The 22,432-nt window shown below is 42.4% G+C and overlaps 2 protein-coding genes across 10 annotated transcripts in view; one reads left to right on the top strand and one right to left on the bottom strand.

The window, feature by feature from the left end:
- Positions 1-4,482, top strand: part of EYA2 (EYA transcriptional coactivator and phosphatase 2) — a 75,724-nt gene extending 71,242 nt beyond the window's left edge. For both annotated transcript variants that reach the window (XM_072414126.1, XM_072414127.1), the window contains 5 exons: positions 586-746; positions 2,373-2,487; positions 2,699-2,820; positions 3,181-3,281; positions 3,795-4,482. In XM_072414126.1, coding sequence (XP_072270227.1) covers positions 586-746; positions 2,373-2,487; positions 2,699-2,820; positions 3,181-3,281; positions 3,795-3,875 — 580 coding nt within the window. In that variant the 3' untranslated portion in view covers positions 3,876-4,482. The remainder of the gene's footprint in view (positions 1-585; positions 747-2,372; positions 2,488-2,698; positions 2,821-3,180; positions 3,282-3,794) is intronic.
- Positions 4,483-20,394: 15,912 nt separating this feature from the next.
- Positions 20,395-22,432, bottom strand: part of ZMYND8 (zinc finger MYND-type containing 8) — a 64,722-nt gene continuing 62,684 nt past the window's right edge. For all 8 annotated transcript variants that reach the window (XM_072414120.1, XM_072414125.1, XM_072414118.1 and 5 more), the window contains one exon: positions 20,395-21,509. In XM_072414120.1, coding sequence (XP_072270221.1) covers positions 21,408-21,509 — 102 coding nt within the window. In that variant the 3' untranslated portion in view covers positions 20,395-21,407. The remainder of the gene's footprint in view (positions 21,510-22,432) is intronic.

The following is a 22,432-nucleotide window of genomic DNA, read 5'->3' as shown; positions in this document are numbered from 1 at the left end:
ACCATTGCAAAAATACCATCTGTCCCCCCCAATGATGCCACAGTACTGCACTAGTTGTTGTCTGCCATTATAATGTCATAGATTCTTCTCCAGCTCTGAATGATCTGTTGCAATGACATCACAGTTGGCTGAGCACCGATCCATATATATATATATATATATATAAGCACTCCAAACCGCAGATAATGACTTTCTCACATGCTGCAAATCCTTCTGAGTGTAATGTTCCGGCTCTGCTGGAAAGCGAGAATTGGACTTACAACACTCACATTGGGGACACCAGCCAGAGGATTGCTGTAGTGCAGAGTGTCTTCTACGGATTAGAAATGATATAGAGGCCCTCTGACAGCTGGGGCCGTCACCTAATCTGGAAGCCTGATTGGTTCTTTTATTGATGCTTTTCTAATGTATGTAAACCCTAACAATATATTCTGGTACACGGCCCGTTTGGGTCTGTTTATTAAAAGTGCTTTGCTGTATCATAAATCAAAAAACACTGACAGAATCAGCCGCTGAAGTTGGAGTTGTGTGGCCACCTCTCTTGGCCATTTCTTAGACTGACGCTCTCTACTTTCCGTCCCACAGCACGTACAATTTCTCTGGAGACGGATTCCACAGCTCATCGGCCGGGGCCAATCTCTGCCTAGGGTCCGGCGTCCATGGAGGAGTCGATTGGATGAGGAAGTTAGCATTTCGCTACAGAAGAGTGAAAGAGCTGTACAGCACCTACAAAAACAATGTAGGAGGTAGGTGTCGTGATGAGGGAGACTCGCTGCTGCTTTATATCAGAGATGACCTGAGCTCCACTCTGAATGCATACAAATGATTTCCTCCAGTTTTTATAATTGGTCCTTTTTTGCTTTATCTGGCACAGAACCTCTCATGGAAATCTACCCCGATTCCTTGTTTATCCTTCCCTTTTATTTTTTGAATCTCTACAAAGGAAAAAGTTGATTTTCCCAATAATATCATCCCTATCATGGGACATCTTTACAAGTCCATTGTTTATACCAGCGAGCCATCGCCTTTACTTTTATGGTGTTTTAATTGCTTTTGCCAAAACTGCACTTTTTCTTCCAAAGCTCTAAAAGCCCCAGAAATAATGGCTGGCATAATTATGGCTTTTAATTGCTTCCATGTATCATGGTCAAAAACCTTTGGGACTCCGTTTCATTCGCCCCTTGCGGACAGTTACTTTTGGGGTTTTGGAGCCAGAAAAAATGTTTAGAGGCCTTTTAAAAGAAAGGCAAAATAGCCAAGAAGAGAACACTGTAATATAAATCAGGGGGAATGTTGGTGGAACTTAACTATCATTAATTAGCATATCAAATACAATTTCCAGGCTGTTTCCCATTACAATTAATTTATTATATCTTTATGCACATGCCACGGTCTGATCTGCCATTATATTCCCCCTCCATCTGGCTTAGCCATTTAGCCAAATTCTATGCAATTTCCAAGCACATATTGGCATCCAGAGTTTCCAGAATTTTGTTATAGAGCAGCAGAGTTTAGATAAATCCAAACCCAAGAAAAAAACACAGCAAAAGAATACCTTGGCCTCAGCCAAACCTTGTAGGGGCAACCAGTCCACCCCAATGTATTGGGGGTGGGTTAAAAAGAAAGAGAGGCGCAGCCATTACCAGCAGTGCTGCAAACTACACGTCCCTTGTTTTAGGACCCCCCAATCCTAATATTTGATAGTTATGTGCCAGCACACAGAATAAGGCTACGTACACACGTCAGATGGTTCTCCTCTGAAAATCTGCTGAGGGCTGGTATCGGACGAGAATCTGGCGTATGTACAGCGCTCATCGTCTGTCGTCCAAAGGACCGTCCTGGCGAATCGACAGACGAGGAACGATCATAATGAAAGTGAAGGGAAGAGAGCGCACCGGGGTGCCACTTTGTTGTTCTCCCCCCTCCCCTCTCCATAGAGCAGAACATTGCTGTATGTACAGCGCTTTGTTCATGCCTTGTGCAGTCATTGATCATGAAAGATCCTTTCCAACGACAAATATTGCATGTGTGTATGCAGCCTAACACATACCGACCAGATCCCTGGAAGCCTCGGAGCTTTGCTTTCTCCAGCCATGTTGCCCTGAAATCCTGAAGCACAGGTTTCTCTCCTTAGCTGGGTCTTTCTGTGGCTCCTAGCCCTGTTTTCCTGCTTTATGGTCATGGGGTTCATTCCATTGAATCTGGCCAATCAAAGTCATTTCCTAGCCATTGCTCGTCTTCCTTCCTTCCAATATTTACTATCATTTATTTTGCCCTTTTAATGAGGAACACATCTTTCTGCGTCTGTAAAAGAGAACCTGTAATCAAATCTCATGTAGTCTCTGATACTAATTAGGATTCTGTATCTGTAGGTTTAATAGGTGGCCCCAAGAGAGAGACATGGCTTCAGCTGCGGGCAGAGATGGAAGCCCTGACAGACCTATGGCTGACACACGCATTAAAAGCCCTGAATCTCATCCATTCCAGGTAAGTTCAGCTGCCCAATATCAAACAATATTCTGTATTGCTCAGTATTGTCACCCTGGGGTGTATGAACCAAATGTTACAAAAAGCAGGAAAGTATTTCAAATACTTGTTTTTAATTTAATGTTAGAGATCCTGTCCCCAACTTATATAACATATTAAATTTTAAACTAATAATATATTTATCCTGACCTTTTAATTTCTTTTTTCCCAGACCAAACTGTGTGAACGTGTTGGTTACCACGACCCAGCTCGTGCCGGCCATCGCCAAAGTCCTGCTGTACGGCCTGGGGACCGTCTTCCCCATAGAAAATATTTATAGCGCCACCAAGACAGGTAAGACATATCTTCCGAAAGGGTGATGGGAGAGTGCTGACCTAGTGTGAGTTACACATGATTGTTGGAGAACTGTATCTGCCTTAAAAATTCCAGCCCCTCCCCAATGCTCTATGCCCCTCCCCTGTGATGGTTTAACTCCTCCTCCATGTTTTTTATACTCCCTTCTGCTCCCTGCTCATTCACTGTACTCCATCTTCCTATCCTGTGTCAAACTCATTCTTCCCGTGTTTTATGCCCGTTATGGAATTTTCAAACTCCTCTCCGGTTCTTTATGCCCCTCCCCTATGATTTTGTAGCCCCTCCCTCTGTCTGACGCCTCAACTTGTCACCTATTCTAAACTGTATATCTGTTTGCAGGAAAGGAGTGCTGCTTCGAGAGAATAATGCAAAGGTTTGGGAGAAAAGCAGTTTACGTTGTAATTGGAGATGGTGTAGAAGAGGAACAGGCAGCAAAAAAGGTAACACCCCCCCCTCCCCCCATGATAAACTTTCAGATCTGACCTCTAATGTTAAAACACCATTGACTGTTAAAATAAAAAAAAAACTACAACAAGCATCCTGAGCAATTTCCTCCAGAAAATCCCTTCCATTACCCAGAGTGTCCCCTGATAGCGTCTGCTTCCTACCAGCAACTTTTGTCTGCCTTCTCCGAGCGATTATTAAACATGCCGAATGTTGTGCAGACTTACTCCAGCCACAGCTGATGAAAAACGAGTGTCTGAAGCCTTTTTATTGCTCCCTACATACAGAAGGGCCACATTTACTAAGAGAACCTGTCTATTCAGCTCCCTTCCTGCTGCTTCCTGACTCCTAAAACTTAGTGCCGGTACCCATGCAGGGTGATACAGCTGCCCTGAGATCTTTTCTAGGAGATCCGCAGTGATAAAATAATTTATAACTTTGCTCAGGCCCGTGAGAAATTAGCTGAATCATTGATTCCTTCCTGACCATCATTTTCTTTTCTTCTGCAGCACAACATGCCGTTCTGGAGAATCTCTTGCCATGCTGATTTGGAGGCCTTAAGGCACGCCCTCGAGCTGGAGTACTTGTAGCGTCAGGCGCTCACCTGCATCAGCTGACTTTGGCCATCCAGGAAATTCGGGCTCGGACAAGAAGGCATCCCGTACATCGGCATCCTATGGACCAACAGACCCGCCCTGGCGGAGCCGGCTTCCTGTATTCCGCAGTCTGTTATTTAATACGATGTTTATAGAGAAGCTCGGACTCAAGTGCTCAGCCCATGCATCACGGGGACTGTGTAGAAGCACAACGGCTGTATATGATTGGCCACTTCACCACTTCAATCACCTTCCGCTGAACTGTCTGAGTCCAAGAGATTTTTTTTTGTATTTTTGTTTTTGTCTAATTTATGGACTTGTCCCTTTTTTTTTGTCACTTCGCTCCTTTTACCTGTCTGAGGGGCGAGGAGGGTGTATATGGATCTTATTTAATAAATCTTTTCTTCGTGGCAATTGTGAGGTTTGCCGCGTTGTGTACATTAGTTAATTCGATTGTATAGATGGGATGTGGACTCCGCATGTGTCTGCGCTGTGCCTTACGCCACCATCTCTGATTTTTATATATAAAAGTTGTATGTGGTCTGGCATTAAATAAAACTACGTTTACATTTTGGGGAACATAAAACGCTGTGTGTCGTCGTCTTGTCCTGGGCACAAAGGATTGTCATGTTAGAAAGGGGACAGAATGGTGGGGGTGCAGAGAGCTGGGGATAATGGGGTGCAGAGGGCTGGGGATAATGGGTGCAGAGGACTGGAGATAATGGGGTGCAGAGAGCTGGGGATAATTAATGGGGTGCAGAGGACTGGAGATAATGGGGTGCAAAGAGCTGGAGATAATGGGGTGCAGAACACTGAAGATAATGGGGTGCAAAGAGCTGGGGATAATAGGGTGCAGAGGACTGGAAATAATGGGGTGCAGAGGACTGGAGATAATGGGGTGCAGAAGACTGGAGATAATGGGGTGCAGAGGACTGGAGATAATGGGGTGCAGAAGACTGGAGATAATGGGGTGCAGAGGACTGGAGATAATGGGGTGCAGAGGACTGGAGATAATGGGGTGCAGAGGACTGGAGATAATGGGGTGCAGAGGACTGGACATAATGGGGTGCAGTGAGCTGGGGATAATGGGGTGCAGAGGACTGGGATTAATGGGGTATAGAGAGCTGGGGATGATGGGGTGCAGAGGACTGGAGATAATGGGGTGCAGAGAGCTGGGGATAATGGGGTGCAGAGGACTGGACATAATGGGGTACAGTGAGCTGGTGATAATGGGGTGCAGAGGATTGGGATTAATGGGGTGCAGAGAGCTGGGGATGATGGGGTGCAGAGGACTGGAGATAATGGGGTGCAGAGAGCTGGGGATGATGGGGTGCAGAGAGCTGGGGATGATGGGGTGCAGAGAGCTGGGGATAATGGGGTGCAGAGGACTGGCAGAGAGCTGGGGATAATGGGGTGCAGAGGACTGGAGATAATGGGGTGCAGAGAGCTGGGGATAATGGGGTGCAGAGGACTGGAGATAATGGGGTACAGTGAGCTGGTGATAATGGGGTGCAGAGGATTGGGATTAATGGGGTGCAGAGGACTGGAGATAATGGGGTGCAGAGAGCTGGGGATAATGGGGTACAGAGGACTGGGGATAATTAATTACAGATAATTAAAGAGGACCTATCCCTGAGAGATGATGTGGTTTGTCATGTCTGTCCTGGTTCTGTATTATCCAGCTTGCCTGGTGCCAGAATGAAGATACAGCTCAGGTGTTGAGCTCCTTACCTGCTTGTCTCATGTGACACCAACGACACCAAAACAACAGCTTTACATCCGGGCAATTGGCAGTTCATAAAATAACTCTTCGTAGGTCCATTTTTTTTCTCCGATTTTTTATAGCAGAATTTGTGATATTATTTGGCCATTTTAATCATTTATTATTCATATGGCCACTGCAGAAACAAAGAGTGAATCCACCCAAGATTTGCCAGATCCTCACTGCAGCCATATTGGATTTGACATGTGCCGTAAGATCACATCTGACAGTCATTTTCCTGTACCTGATTATGGATTCCTCCTGCCTTGAAGAATTTATCTGCATATAGAGAGGCTTCCTATCAGCCCTTTGACCTCGATTCATGCTGACATGGGAAAAGGACAATTATTTACAACATTTACCATATTTTGGTTCCTTTCACCATGACAGAACTAAATAAGGTTTCAGCTCCATTTCCACCTCCTTTGACTCCCTTGTCTGTATATTGTTGGGAAGGGGCAGAAAGAAATATTGCATTGCTGTATCATAATGAGCCACCTACGCAGCACAAGCATGCAGATTAGGAAAATCAGAGGGAATGGCGAAGACCTAATCCACTCAGCTCCATGTCCATATAGACCACCGACATTGTCCAAGCCAGAATTTCATGTTAGGTCACACAGTGGCTCCGCCATTTCCTGAACATCATAAGGCGTATTTCGTGCTGCCATCACAGGATCTCCAAATCTTTAGCTCTATGGCCTGTCTATGGGAGACCAAATGGTCAAAGACTTCATGCACATTAAAGTACAACAAGGGAAATAAATTACAGTTGGTATTGGATGGTTATTGGATTCTGGAGTCATTTAATCAGTTCAATATTAAAATGCTCTTTTTATTTTTACATTTGAAGAAAATTTTTATGTTCAAAGGGCTTGCTGGGAAAAAACAAATGCTACAGCTTTGTACTGGCGTCGGGGTTTAGCAACCAACCAACCACGCGTGGGGTTTTGCTGTTTAAGTTGCCGGTTTGATTCCCCTGTTATTTTGTTTGAATTTGTAGGAGTTAGTGATATGAATATCTAAATAGTGACATGTAAAGGTAGTGGCTGGTTAGCTCAGAGCTTTGGTAGCCGACCTATAGGTAAGCATCTCTTTCCGAATGTTTGGTTTGAATCCCGGTTTATGCTTTTGAATTTGTGTCAATTCTTACTCCTGAAATAGGAGAACGAACACAGCAGCATTGGAGCAGAGGTGTGTAGCTCAGTGGATAAGAGTGTTGACCAGGGTGCTGTAAATTCAAGTTCAAATCCATGGAAGCGCTGCAGACTCTGAGTGCAAAAGCGTTGTAGTCCCCCAAGTGCCAAACCATGGAAGTGCTAAAAGCTTCAGAGACAAAAGCACTGTGGGTCCTGAGTGCAAAATACAGAAGCACTGCAGACCCCATGCTGGGCCCTAGAGATGCCGTAATCCACATGTACAAATTCCCAGTGCTGGACCCCCCAGATGCATGCTCACAAAGCACTGTATGCTCCATGAGACACTTTGTGAAGCACAGTAGGTTCAAACTCAAATCCCTGAGTGAAAGCTTGGTGGCCATGGACAACCCACCAGTCTGCTCCAGTCCCAGGCCAGGCCCACAGGTCTGTAACATATGTGGGCAACACAATTGGTAGTGGATCCTCTCCCTTTGGTCCATAGTCTGTGCTATTACTGCAACAACTACAATAAAATAAATGGGCTGTCTTAACGGGCAGCCCTATTTCTAATTTTTGTACTTATTTTCTTAAAACTGTCTAAAAAAAATCTTAGCTCACATACTTCACGTAACAGATCTGCCAACCCCTCAACTGTAACAAGGGCACCATTGCTGGGAACACCATGTTGGCTGCACAACCAAGCCAGGCCTGCAAGCATCAGGTAGTCAGACTTGTGGATTGAAGCCATCATTGTCACCACACCTGACAGTACCAGGTAAGTAAACTTATTTAGGCCTTCAAGCATCTCAACCAAGAGCATGCTCAGGGATCTGAACACCAGAGGAACCAACCAGGAATGTGAAGCATGCCTGCCCAGGGAATTGAACCCAGGTCTCCAATGTACCAGTCTTCATTCTTAGCCATTGAGCTATTGATGCTTCACAACAACTCCTTTGCTTGTCTTTTTACTTGTAGATTACACTAAGAAGTTCAAAACTAAATAAAGGACTTCTAGATAACAAAACAGTAGCAAACAAGACAGCTATAGCTCAGAAGACACGAGCATTGTTTGGGGAAATGGGTAAAAAACAAATGTGAGATTGACTCCCCACTTCTTCATATTACTTTATCTCCTTTTTGCCTGACAGGCAGGAGGACAAAATAATTTTAGTTCCCAGCCTGTTGGATAAGCTTATATATTTTTTTTTTAATTTCCAAAATATAGAAAAGTATTTTGGGTTCCACTGGGTCAATGTCTATACACCAAATGGGGTGACCGGATGGGCCAGGAACAGCAAATATTTTATTTAAAAATGTCTCACCTTCCAAACTAGAGGGCAATCATTATAAGTTTTACAGTTCAACATAGAAAAAAGTATGATGTAAAATCAACCCCAATAAAAGAAAGTTTAGGGCTGAGAGGTGGTGATAGCTCAGTGGATAAGAGCTCTGTCTAAAGGTTAAAAGACAAAAAACAGACATGAGATCAAATCCTGCAGCAAGCTACTTCACCTCCCATCGCTTGGGGTCAATTCCTGAACACCCCGTGAGGTGCCAGGTTATGGCTCTCGTAGGGTAATTATATTTCGTTTGAGTAATTATTATTGAGTTTTCAAGATAAAAGTAACAAAGTACAAATAAGTCAGACAATACAATCATAATGTAACAAACATGGAGAAACCAACCACTTAAATATATAGAAAAATTACATGTATTCCAATCAATATTCATATGACTACATAAACTACAAAGCATGTGCCCTCATGAACTGAGTAACCACATGTACATATCAGGTACTTATATTTCCTAAACCATATTACTCAAAATATAGAAAAAGAATTATAAGCTACACCATCCAAAATGAAGGGAAATATTATAAGACCCACTATGCAAAATAGTGAGAAATTGTGAACTAGGATTCAGAAACATGAATCAGTCAACCGTCAACCAGCAAAGTTCTTCTCAGATATGGAAGATTTCTTCAGGACACCGATGTTCATGGAGGTATCAGGAGGCATGGGGTGTAAGATGGCCTAATTATGGCAGACGTATAAAACATACAAACTTATAAAAAGGACATGATAAACTTTAAACTATAATTGACAGGAAACCTTCAGATAGATGAATCTTCCCCTTCAAGTGGTCTAACTCAGCTATCTCTTACCTGGGCACACAGATTCCTGCTAATCTAACACGAATTGTAGATCTCAATTTTATCCCTCTATTAGATAAGTGATCTACAGAGGTGGAGACAGATGGCATTAACATGGTTTGGGAGGTGCAATGTGCTTAAAAGGAATGTTATGCCTAGACTGTTGTATATGCTGCAAGCACTCCCAATACACATCCCGGTTTTTATCCTTCTAAAATTCCGCCCGGTATTTGTAAAATTTATTTGGCTTAATGGGGCGCCCAGGCTTAGGATGACATTACTGAGACCCCCCAAAGCCAACGGAGGAATGGCATTCCCTGACCCAGTACCATCAAGCAGTGCACTTGTCTAGGCTGCTGGATTGGTGCACTAATAGCCGCTCCAAACTGTGGGTTGGGTTGGAGGATGCATGCTCTACTGCCCCAATTGCCGCATTGGCCTGGTCGACATCGGCGGCCAGGACGGCAATGTACACCCATCCATTGATTGGCGAGACCTTGAATGTGGTCACTAGGTCCTTCTCCTCTCAAAACATAACCATATACTTGTCTCCAATGTCTCCCATTTTAGGCGATCCTGGATTCCCCCCCAGGCCAGACTGACCCAATATTTCGCCAATGGCGTGCTTTGGGCGTGTATAGAATATCCCATTTCATGCACAATGGGGAATGGCAACATAGTCTGACCCTACAAACGGAAAGGGATCTCCCTTCATTGTCGCCCTGGCACCACATACAACTCACTTATGTTCTGAGATCCTTGCCGCGGCCCAATACAATAGTCCGATCGCGTCTTCCTCTAGAGGACTTGTGTGCAACTGGTCAACCTGTACGGGGCACACTTTCCCATGCCTATCAAACCCTGTTATCTGTATATACGCCAGAACTCCCTTTATTTGAAGCTTATTTGGACACTTGTTTTACTGAAGCCCAGAGAGATACGTTACTCCATTTCTGTCATAAGGTGTCCATTTGCAACAAATATCAGGAAACCAACTACAAGTTGGCCAGTCGCTGGTACAGGACACCGGTGAAGCTTGCTAAGATTTTCCCGGGGTCGGATAGCACCTGCTGGAGATGTGGCGACACACAGGGTACGCTACTGCATGTTTTCTGGGAATGCTCAAAATTACAATTATATTGGAGTTCGGTAGCTAATATTTTAAAGCTTACAGAAGTGGATATAAGGGGCAATCCGACCCTGGCACTTCTTCATGTTTCGGACATGTCCCGCAGGTGCTATAGTAACTCTCTCCTAAGACACCTTCTCAATGCAACTAAGGCCTGTATCCCAGCCTTATGGAAGAATACTGCCCCTCCGACGGTAGTACATTGGTTGCAAAGGGTTACTAGTATATATATTGGAGGATATGATATCCACTGACGCTAAGAAAGCGGAAAAATTCACACAGACTTGGTACCACTGGATCCATTTTATCACTACTGAGGAATATTGCCGTTTGTTACAACCACCCCCCCCCCCCGAGATACCTGAGTATACTGGGATGGATGCCCAATTGCACTCTGCCATTGTTTCAGAGATGTGATTGATTCATTAGCTGGTCAATGCCCACTTTAACCCCCCCCCCCCCCCATTAACTCCTTTTTTTTAATTAGTTAATTTGTTTGTTCTTCTTTTTTTTTTCATTTTCTTATAAAAATATTTTTGAAAACCTTAAAATATCATGGTTCCTGCTACAACGGGTTGGTTACAATGTTTGTATTTCTATGCAGTTGGCCGTTATGCCACAAGCTTGCAGATATGTATTGTTAGAACCTAACCCTGCTGTATGTTGTTTTTTGAACTGTATGTTACGACCACTTTATTTTATTTTCTTTGTATGTACCTTGATATCTTTTAATAAAAATAATTAAAAAAAAAAAAAAGATAGATGAAGCTCTCCACATCTCCGGCTTGCACCCCTCACACACCAAATGACCCTTCATACATGGCTGCAATATACCTTTGGTTATGTGTTGACCCAGACACAAGAAATAAACCTCCCTGAGCATTAGGAGAATCATTCCATAAAAAAAGATACAAGTATATATCTATCAATATTACTGGAAGGGATAAGAAATATCAAAAAGCTGCAACAAAGGGCGAAACACTGAAAAAGATTTCCAACAGCCCCAAATGGTAATGCATCACATCTAATACAACAAATGCAAGCAGCGATGTTACATTGGAAAGTATGACTCCAATACATTTACCATACTAATATATACACTGTGTGGAAACTCATTCCTCGCCATCTGTCTACTCTATAGAAGATAATAAAGGAATCTTTAAAAATACCCAGGAAAGGAAAAACTTTAGGATATGTTGGGGGAAATGTTATGTCCCTCTGTCTTGGACTGAACTACAACGACTGAGGTGACAATAGCTCAGTGGATAAGAGCTCTGGCTGAAAGCTAAAATAAGATAAAAAACAACCATGAGATCAAATCCCAGAGCTGTCTCCTTCACTTCTCGTAGCCTACCATGAAACCCTAAATACCTTGTAGGGAGGAAGGTGTGTAGTTCATGACACCGTTAAGTAAGCCTGTAATTGGAAAAGTTATTATACAAAAAATGTTTTGGAATCCACAGCATCTAAATTAGAGATAAAAAGGAGAACATATTTTAAGTCCCACTAAAACATAGGGAAAATATTGGACATGAAGCCCTGTGGCTGGGAGGTGGCAGTAGCTCAGTGGTTAAGAGTTCTCTCGGAAAATAAATTAAATGACAACAAATCCCAGAGCAGAAAGCTTTACCTCTCATAACTCAGTGCCAATGCCTTAACACATTGTGGGGTGACGGGGGAAATAAATTACTTCAAAACTACAAGAAACTCTGCGACTTGGAGGTAGCAGTGGCTTGGTGGATAAGAGGTGTCTGCAAAGAGAAATAACAAAAAAAAAAAAAAACAGACAAAAGATCCCCGGACGGGATGCTTCCACTCTCTAAACAGCTTGTAGGGTGACGGGCCAAAGCTAAATAAATTACTTCTAAACCACAAACACTCACTGCAAAGTGGCAGTGGTTTGGTGGATAAGAGCTCTGGCTGAAAAGATAAAAAACAGATATGAGATCGAATCTTGGAGTAGGTTGCTTTCTCTCTCTGAATAGCTTCTGGGGTGACAGACCAAATGTCTGGTTGGTAAGATTTTAAGCCACTAACTCAAAACCATGAAAAATATTCTGATACAACTCAGCCTTCAGGTCTATGAAGCCTATAAGGCTTGTGGACATAGCATTAGGTTGCAAGCTCCTATTTAATTTACAGTGCTGTGTATTATGTTGGTGCTATATATATATATATATATATATATATATATATATATATATATATATATATATATATATATATATATATATATAATTCCTGTTGTGGTTCATGTGCAGTACATTTGGAATGGACTGTTTTACAAGGCAATCCCCATCCGAGGAACGCCCCACCATGAAGGTGCAATACCAACACTACAATACACAGTTCCTCCCGTCACTGCTTGGTTGCTTAATTCCACCCAGAGCCATTAACCACTGAGCCATGCAACTTCTCAATCATAGGTAGTTCTATCCCCTAGAACTAGAAAGGTATCTGCTGTCTGATACCCCAGATTACTAGGACAGCTGGTACATCATCGTCATCAGCAATAGCAGCTGTAAGATGTACCTGGACCCCCTCCTGTACAATGGCAGCCTGGGAAGGTATGCGAGACAGGTGCGCCATGGCTCTGGGCAGCATACACACAAGCTGCCTCGTATGGTTTCAGGCCCAGCTCAGGAGACTTGACATTTCTCTTTCTTACACCCTCCTTCTGGTCACCCTGGGGGTACCAGGTTATAAGAATGGGGCAGGTCACGAGTTGCTAAAGGGAATTCATCATTACAAAACCCATCCCAAAACAAATGACAGCTGTGGGAAGAAGAGGGACACGTTGGAAGTAATGGCCCGAGGACACTCGTCTCCTCCGTCTGCTAGGAAAATGTCAACCTCAGCTAAGACACGTTGTATTGTGACCCTGTGACCAGCATACACATCAGCCAGAAAATATCTCATTGTAAAAAAGAAAGTGCAGACATATTCGTAAGTTTCACCGTTTTATTGAATTTCAAGATTTGGAAAATCAGTGTTCGAACCAACAATGGAATCTCCTGTAAGGGAGCTTTATATAACAAAGGTAAATAAATAGATAGGTGTGGGGTTATATATTGGGGATATTGTATGGTGGACGTGGATTATGTGAGTATAGGAATGGAAGAGCTGATGTTAAGGACAGGTAAAGCTGCTCAGGAACTGATGACCTCCCTGGGGTTCCCACACCTGGATATCTCTAGAGATTGCAGGGAACAGAGCCAGGAACAAAACTCATCCAGCAAGAGGCAGATCTGTAAAGAACAAACACCTAATAATGAGAAAACATTCAGTCTGACCACAGCAAAGGTAAATGTGTGACCCTTGCACACCTAGATTGCCCTAGGACTGATCATCACATACCTGGAGTACCAGGGGACTGACACTGACATACCTGTGAAGTATGGAAGCCTGGGAAGGTATGTGAGGCAGCAGACAGGTGCTCCATGGCTCTGGGCAGACTACACACAAGCTGCCTCGTACGGCTTCAGGCCCAGCTCAGGAGACACTGACATTTATCTTTCTTACACCCTCCTGCTTGTCACCCTGGGGGTATCGGGTTATAAAGATGGGGCAGGTCACAAGCTGCAGATGGGCATCCATCATTACAAAACCCATTCCAAAAAAAAAATGACAACTGTGGGAAGAAGAGAGAACTGATGACTCGATACCTGGCGTACCTGGGGATTGATCCTCAAAAACTTGGAGTACCTGGTGACTGACTCTCACATACCTGGAATATCCCACGACTGACCATTACATACCTGGAGTACATGGCGAGTGACACTCACATAGCTAGAATATCCCAGGACTGACCATTATAAACCTGGAGTACCTGAGGGGTGACACTCACATAGCTAGAATAACCCACGACTGACCATTACTGGAGTACATGGGGAGTGACACTCACATACCTGGAATATCCCACGACTGACCATTACATACCTGGAGTACCTGGGGAGTGATTGTCACAAACCTGGAGTAAACTGGGATAGACCCTCACAAACATGGAGTAACAGGGTAACTAACTCTCGCATACCTGGAGTATCAGGGGACTGACCCTCCCATACCCTAGAAAACCAGATCCAGGTGATTGACCAGCAGACACCTGTGGTACCTTGGTATTTATGGCAGCTTGGATTATAACATTTTAGCAGTGTTTTCTTTAATTATTCTCTCCACCTATCAGCTGGCTGAGAACTGTAGCACAGTTACACTAATTTGCAGGTTACTGAAACAAAATTATGTATTTAAAGAAGAAAAAGGCCACTTACCCAGCAAATATTCAAGATATATGTTTAAATCTAGGAAAAAACAACAGAATGGTAATTACAGTTTAAATATATTAGCAGATCCTGCAATTCATTCCCCAGAGTAGAAAATATCTTTGTGTGATGCTTAACCAGTCCCAATGTATGTGGTAGCTCTAGACTGGTCTGTGTCTCCCCCTGGTGGACAATATCAATAATTACATAGCTGTGGTTTGTTGATGACATGACAAGTTCCTAAAGCCAACATAAAATAAATCTTCATTATTAAGTCATTATTTATAATGTATTCTTTAAAAAGATATATAAAGCTTTAAAATATATATTCACAACTTTTTGCAAAGCCAAATGTTGCTAAGATGAATAGTGGGAACTGCTAGAAATAATGCACAGCGCTGCGTAATATGTTGGCGCTATATAAATCCTGTTTAATAATATTAATAATAATAACTATCTAGCAATTAGGGGCTCAGAAACTGTTGTATGAATATTTGACTAGCTGAGACCAAAAATAAAATAATAATATATAATAAAGTGCAAACAGTGAGTTCTTCAATTTGAAATCTTAGGTTCCAGGCCCTTGGGAATAATCGGTCTGTAGTGTCCTGATGATTCAACAGTACTTTCAAACATATTACAGGCACTTGGTGCTAGAGGTACAGCTGGACATGGGCTTTCAGGAGAGGACGGCAGTAGTAGATTATATAAATATATATATAAATTAAAGATCCAATAGGTGACCACACAAGGAATAGGCAGAGCTGCAGGACTTGCTGTCATCTGCCCTCCAGCCTTCATCAGAGCATCAGCACAGCCATTATGAGAGCTTAGAATGCTGCTGCCCCTCTGCATTGGTGGAACATACCTCCGTTAGTGTCTCCATGGCAGGAACAGAAAGATTCCTGGACCTCGTCACACGCACGGATACAAGACTTCTCTAGAGCTGCCCCCACTCTCTGGAATGGTCTTCCTCGTCCTATTTGGCTTGCTCCTACTTGCTCAAAACCTATTTTTTCAAACTTGCCTACCCGGCTTCTTCTGTCATTTGAAACCATTACTACTTCCCAGCACTACATATCTCCCATCCTATTGTGTGTCTAATTCCCCCACCTACTAGATTGTAAGCTCTTCGGGGCAGGGTCCTCTCCTCCTGTATCACTGTCTGTATTAGTAAGTCATTTGCAATCCCTATTTAATGTACAGAGCTGCGTAATATGTTGGAGCTATATAAATCCTGTTTAATAATAAAAATATTAATAATAACAATAATATTAACAACTCTTCTCTTCTGCAAATGTACACAACCAGCTCACATAACATACAGAGTAACAGATGTAAATAAAGAAGATGTTGTAAATCTGGGTAACCTTCTGTCCCGTCCTCTATAGGAGAGGTGCAGGCGTTTGTACATTTGCAGTGCCAGCTAAAGATCTTTGATATTCCTATGGGAAGGTGCCATGAATCCCCATGAGCCATCCAATCTCAAAAGTGCAGGGAATTGTTCATTAAATATCAGAGAAGCACCACTGACCAATCAAATGCCTGCATTTATAGTATTGCCAATTCCGAGATTTCTGGTTCTAACCAGAGGTTTGAGGAATACTTTTTGAAGCCAGAAAGTCTGTATAACATCACCTACTGGATACTACACAGGACTAAAGCTACGTACACACGGCAGATTTTTATCGCCCGATAATCGGCATCGGCCAATTATCGGGCGAAAATCTGCCGTGTGTACAGTCGGTGTCGTCCATCGTCCGAACGACCGACCTGCCGGATCCACGGACGATGGACGACGACCGATCCTAATGAAAGGGAAGAGGGAGAGCGCGCAGCAGGGTGCCGCTCCGTCGCTCTCCCCCCCTCCCCTCTCCATAGAGCAGAACAGTGCTGTATGTACAGCATCGTTCATGCATCGTGCAGTCCCTTGTCGTTGGAAAGGATCGTGAAAGATCCTTTCCAACGACAAAAATTGCAAGTGTGTACCCAGCTTAAGAAGCCCTGGAAAACTTTAGACAGATTTTTATTGATGTTAAAGAGGAGCTAAACTTTCAGAACAAAAATATTGCAAGCTGACAGCTCATTATTGCAAAAAGACAGCAATGTCCCCTCTGCAAATTAACAAAAAAAATTAGTTGCCTGTTTGCAATGTTTTGCACTTTTCAGTATATGATACTGGCATCCCGGGGTGTCAGGAATAAACCCTTGAATATGTTATTCAGGCCTGGCCAATCTAAATGGTCAAAGACCTGACCCTGGAAGAAGGCCGGGTGAATATATTGTCAGAACAGAAGCAATGTGGTGAATTTATTTACACTTTTGATTGATTTCTGACCAGCTGTTGCTATTTGATTTTCCACACCTGGATCATGTGTGAAGTGATTGAACATGTCAGGAAATCTCAATATAAAGTGCACGACCAATGTGCTGGATGTTCTGTTCTTCCCTTTCTACTACTCTGTGTTTGATTGAAGCCGAGGGATCAGAAAAGGGACTTGTTATGTTAATATATGGCCGACGAATGTATTATAATGGTAACTTGTGTTTAGATTAGATGGTTACTATATACATAGCAGGCCTGGTACTACCGGTACCAGCTAACAATAGTGTGCCCATCATGGATCTGCAACCCCGAAACAGCACAGGGAGTGCAGGAGAATTTTCCCAGTAAAGGGGAACCCTCAACCACCCACCCCTGGGTCAGAGGCAGCAATAAGAGGCAAAGGCTGGTTTCATACCCACTCATGGGATCCAGTGCTGTTAGCTCGCTTTAGGCCCAGAATTATTCAGCACCATTACCACCCACAGAGGCAACACACCATCTGGATTTGTACGTGTAATGCCCATGATAAAAATGTTTGACAGCTTACCGCTCATTAGATGTGAAGGAGCCATTAACTTTCTTTTAGGTTTCTCCTGCTCGAATCCTTCTTTTCAGGCCACTGCTGACAACATTTACTTGCTGTAATGTTTCTACCTGCTGCTGTTATCCTTGGACAGGAGCACAGAACAACTTCCCCCTCTTCTCATATCCATATACCGGTAATATTGGGGGAAAGGTATTCTGCAGCCCACAGAGAGAACTGAAAAGAATAAAGTCAGCAGAAAGCACAAGATTTTCAATAAGTACAATAGCGAAGAGCGAAGTTCTTTTGGGGGGGGGGGGGTTACATACCTTTTCAGGGTCTTTAACATTTACTACCCTAATGTACATTTTGCACAATGCATTAATGACAGGCTAAAACAAGGGTGTCCAATGCCAGTTCCCGAGAGCCATAATCTGCACACATTTGTAGTATTTCTCTAACAAAGAAGTGAAAAAACTTACGAGAAGTGGCTTCCAGGGTTCAGCTGTACATAATATAATCCCTGCTGCTATGTGACCTTCCAGGACTTCATTGGTCTAAACTAGACCTATTCGGGTCATAGAGAGCGAATACATATAAAAGACAAAACTGCTGTGGGGTCCACATCAGCTCACCAGAACCTTCCGTGCAAATTGCTATGCATACAAGCATAATGTGAGTGCTTTTTTTTTCTTTGCAGATCATTGGCCCAGGGTCAGGCAATGATCCGAGGTGATTCAGGTTCCATCATGTCTATAAATGTTTCCATTTTCACAATTGCTTCACACAAATGATTTCACTTACCCATTAAACACACCTACCAGAACAGTTCTGGCTCTGTGATCCGTAGCCTACAAGGCACAATTGGCCCTCAAATTCTGCAGCAGATTATGCAACCAATTCTGCCTGAAATTTGCAATACCCAAAAGGATGAATCAAAAGGATCCAAGGTTGGACCAATGGAACCAGAATGCATAAAATAATCATACATAAATCCGCACAATGATCGCAATACTTCTAAATCTTAACATTTTTCCAAACTTCTTATTACCTTTTTAACAAAGTGACAACCACAGAAAAAATATGTAAAATGGGATTCTGGGTAATAAACACTTGCACATGAGAGCAGAATAAGCTCAAGCAAAAAGAAGACCCGGCACAAGAGAGATTCTAAAAGAATTTGAGTATTAATGCAAGGTTTTATATTGTAAGTCGGTTACTTATAAAAGTTTTATCTTTGCCCAATGTTTAGTTTTAGATGCTTTGTTGGGTTTGCTGGCTTTTCTAGGATAAATGTGAAGGCTGATGGATACCATTAGGTCACCTGCAGTTCCGTATTTGATACAGATCTGGATCCAATATGTCTTGCAGTGCAAGTAAAGCTCAAAATAACCTTTCCCAAGATAAAAGAATCTTTTGCATTACCTTTACTGGAACAGAAAGGTATTGCACTCATGTGAAGGAAGGTACAGCGCTGATTACAGCCCTCACTGCAGTTCTGTATCGAGGTGGCAGAAGTTTGGGTCAGCAACTAAAATTGAATCTCTTCTCAGGATCTGAGACTGACAAGGATATATTGGAGAGCATGGCCACCCTACCAAGTCACCTAGCTGATCTCACAAACTTCCTTCTAGACTTTTAATTTGCATGACATTAGAAATAAGAAGCCGTTGTTTACATTTCTCAATACTGGGCCTCTTCCATATGAAGCTTGGAGGTGGTGGCAGAGATCAGGGAGATGACACTTCCAACCCAAAGAGTAAGGCCCATTTCAGACTTGCAGTTGACCACAGGTTGTTCAGCATTGCTCCCTTTTAATTTATTGGGATTGGTTGGGGAGTATTTTGTGCATCTGCTTGTGGTGCATTTTGGTTCCAGAAGAGACATATTGCTTCTGGTTTGGGTAGCTGCATCCTGAAGGAAGAACCACGCTGCGACCATGTTACTTTGCCGTTTGCAGCCATAGTTTGCTATGTGCTTCAAAGCAGCTTACTTGTGGTTTGCAAACCGGGTGTGTGAAATGGGCCAGAGACACTGAGGCCTAGGATATATTAGCTGATTTTTACTTCCAATCACCAAGCTAATACAATGATTGGGATGAAAGGAAATCTAAAAAGAATTTAAAAAACAACCAATTGGGCGCTCAATCGGACATGTTGGTAAATATTAATTGGAAGTACACAAACTGTGTTTTGTGAACAGTCCAACGATCAAATTGAAAGCCCCAGTATTTTGTGGTTCGCTCCATCCCATGAACATGTGTGCCACGTTTAAAGTCTCAGCAAATAGCCATCAGAAAAATGATCTGTTAAACTCAATATTAGCAGCAGATCTGCTTGTGTGTTCTAGACTGAAGGGGCCATTAATAAAGGAAGATACCGCTATCCGTTCCTGCCCTGTGCACACCACGACCTGGCACGGTATGCCATGAAGTTCATGTTCTAAAATGCAGAGGGACACTGTGATTGGAGGAGAGGCTGGTCACATGATCTTCCTTGCCAGTTTATGTGACCCGGCTCTCCACCTTTTAAAAGGTATTCCGCGATGGGACTAAAACTTTGTAAATCAAGACTTGCTTTCTTTTTTTCTATTTTTTAAGACTTACCATATCTATGAATAATAACATGATTGCGGCCCTAAGAAAAACTATATAGCGGTGAATCATACCTTTTATAAGTAACCCAGAAGAAACCAGAGATTCTTGCTGAAACCCAGTGATGACGCAATTATTGTAATTAAATGTTTTGTAACCTTTTTCATTATAGATGAAGCCTTACAATATTGGTCTGGTCTCAGGGACTACAATTTTCCTAGCATGTTGTGCAGGGATCCACCATGCCACAATATTGCGGTGCAACAGGGAGGATCCAAGCAGCCGAAACTCTGAGCAGCAAATGTTCCACCCAAAAAGATATTGATTCTTTGAAATGACAATGTCAATGTTTTAAAGAGATGTCCCCTCGTTCACTCTCACGGTGACAACTTTAACAGACAGGAAGTGAGAGAAACTCTCAAATCGTGACACACATAGAACTAAAAAGGCCTTTATTAGTCTGGGGAAGGCTAGAACCCTCATCAGTCTCTTTTTGTAGATTTTCCCTCACTTCCTGTATGGGAAAACGTTATATTACCATGACAGTAAAAGAAGGGATAGCAATAAAAAGAACAGGATACATCATTTGTAACCACAGTGAAAAACGTATTTTCACACCAAGCCAAACAGTCAAAATGAAAATGTTTTGATTTAATACAAACTTTATACAAAGAAAATGTGAAAAAATACTTCCATATGCTAAAACCAATGGGAAGGTCAGACGGACCCGTTCTCCCCACTTCCCCTCCCATACACCCAATGTTGGATCCGCTTCTCTTGTGTGGGATAACTGGTGTCTTTTTTTTTTTTTCATTTTGTTATCTTTGTATTACTGTACATCCCCCATCTTTGTTATGAACAACAGTGAGAACCGACTGGACTAAAAATGTACAATAATGGAATGCTATCTTACAGTGAATAGTCACCTATACATATATAAGCCGCGCCGCTCCGAGTTTTTTTGCAGTTTACAGACGTACAGTTTATGTTCGACGTGCTATATTCTTATTTAACCATTTTTTTCAATAGTTTTTTTAATGTGCAGATAAAAATTCTTATTTTTCTGCCATCTGTCATTTGCAGTCCTTTCTCCTTTTTAGATTTTAATGCCGTTTTTTTTCACCCCCCCATTTTCAATCCCAAAAAAGAAAGGACATTTTAATTGGACTGATGAATGATATAACCTTTTCCAGTTGAAGTGTTTTGTTTTTTTCACCTTTGCTGTTGAGAATTTATTGAGAAGCATGAAATGTAATCAGTCTGTTTTCTGTGCAGTGACATAAATGTTCTATTCATTTGCAGCTAGGAAGGTTTACAATCTCCTCTCCCAAACTTAGGACAAGGACAAGAAGTGAATGCCCCATCCCATTTCTTCTGTGACCGAATAAAAGATTTTGGGAGCTTCTGGCATTATCACGGCTCGGTCATTTCTCCAGACAAGGGTTCATAAGTTAAAGTGAATACAAATATAAAAAAATGCGATACTCTAATCTTAATCACATCCACAGATTGTACACTATTTACAGAAAGGCAAGCCGCTCCAGTATGGTGTAAGGTCCTTGTTAAGGCCCACAGGTAATGTAGTGTTTTCCAGGCTCCATCCATTAATGCTTCGCTCATGGTTTCGCTTCTTTTTGCAGCTTTCACACTCTTCTCACTTGTACCGGCACAGTGGTCTGTACATACTGGACGCCTGCCCTCACAGCCACAGTCCCGGCATTTGGACTCACTACCACTGGGATGGTCTGTTAACAAGAAAACAATGTGTTACTCCACCGTTATATTGCAGCTTCTAGCATTTAATGATATGTGACACAACCCAACAATCTATAATAAAAGCAACTCATTTATAATAAAATACTATTTAAAAAGAAAATATTATTTCATTTATGTTACCTCTCACTGAACCAGGAATCATTATTTTTAATATATGAGCAAAACCAAATACATGTATATGGCTATAGATATAAATATTCAGTTTTTTTCCACATTTAATACGGAGAGATTACAGAGTGTGTGTTGCATGATGCCTCTCTACATGCAGATAGGAGTCTATATAATATAGGTGTGTTGGACAGGTCTCCTCATACATTTGGGTATACAGTATAGGTGTGATGGTCAGGTGTTAATACATTTGGGTATATAGTAGAGGTGTGATTGTCAGGTGTCCCCGTGATTTGGGGAATATAGTATAGGTGTGATGGTCAGGTGTCCTCATGCATTTGGGGTATATAGTACAGGTGTGACGGTCGGGTGTCCCCATGATTTGGGCTATATAGTATAGGTGTGCTGGTCAGGTGTCCTCATGCATTTGGGTATATAGTATATACTATAGTTGTGATGATCAGGTGTCCTCATGTTTTGGGGTATACAGTATAGGTGTGATGGTCTGGTGTCCTTATATATTTGGGTATATAGTACAGGTGCGATGGTCAGGTGTCCTCATATTTTTGGGTATATAGTATAGGTTTGATGGTCAGGTGTCCTCATGCATTTAGCTATATAGTATAGGTGTGATGGTCAGGTGTCCTCATGCTTTTGCATATATAGTATAGGTGTGATGGTCAGGTGTCCTCATGCATTTGGGTATATAGTATAGGTGTGATGGTCAGGTGTCCTCATATTTTTGGGTATAAAGTATAGGTGTAAGGGTCAGGTGTCCTCATAC

Source organism: Pyxicephalus adspersus, chromosome 6 (assembly GCF_032062135.1).
Source record: "Pyxicephalus adspersus chromosome 6, UCB_Pads_2.0, whole genome shotgun sequence".
Taxonomy (NCBI): Eukaryota; Metazoa; Chordata; class Amphibia; order Anura; family Pyxicephalidae; genus Pyxicephalus; species Pyxicephalus adspersus.
Note: the sequence above shows the minus strand (reverse complement) of the source record. Positions and strands in the feature narration are given on the sequence as shown.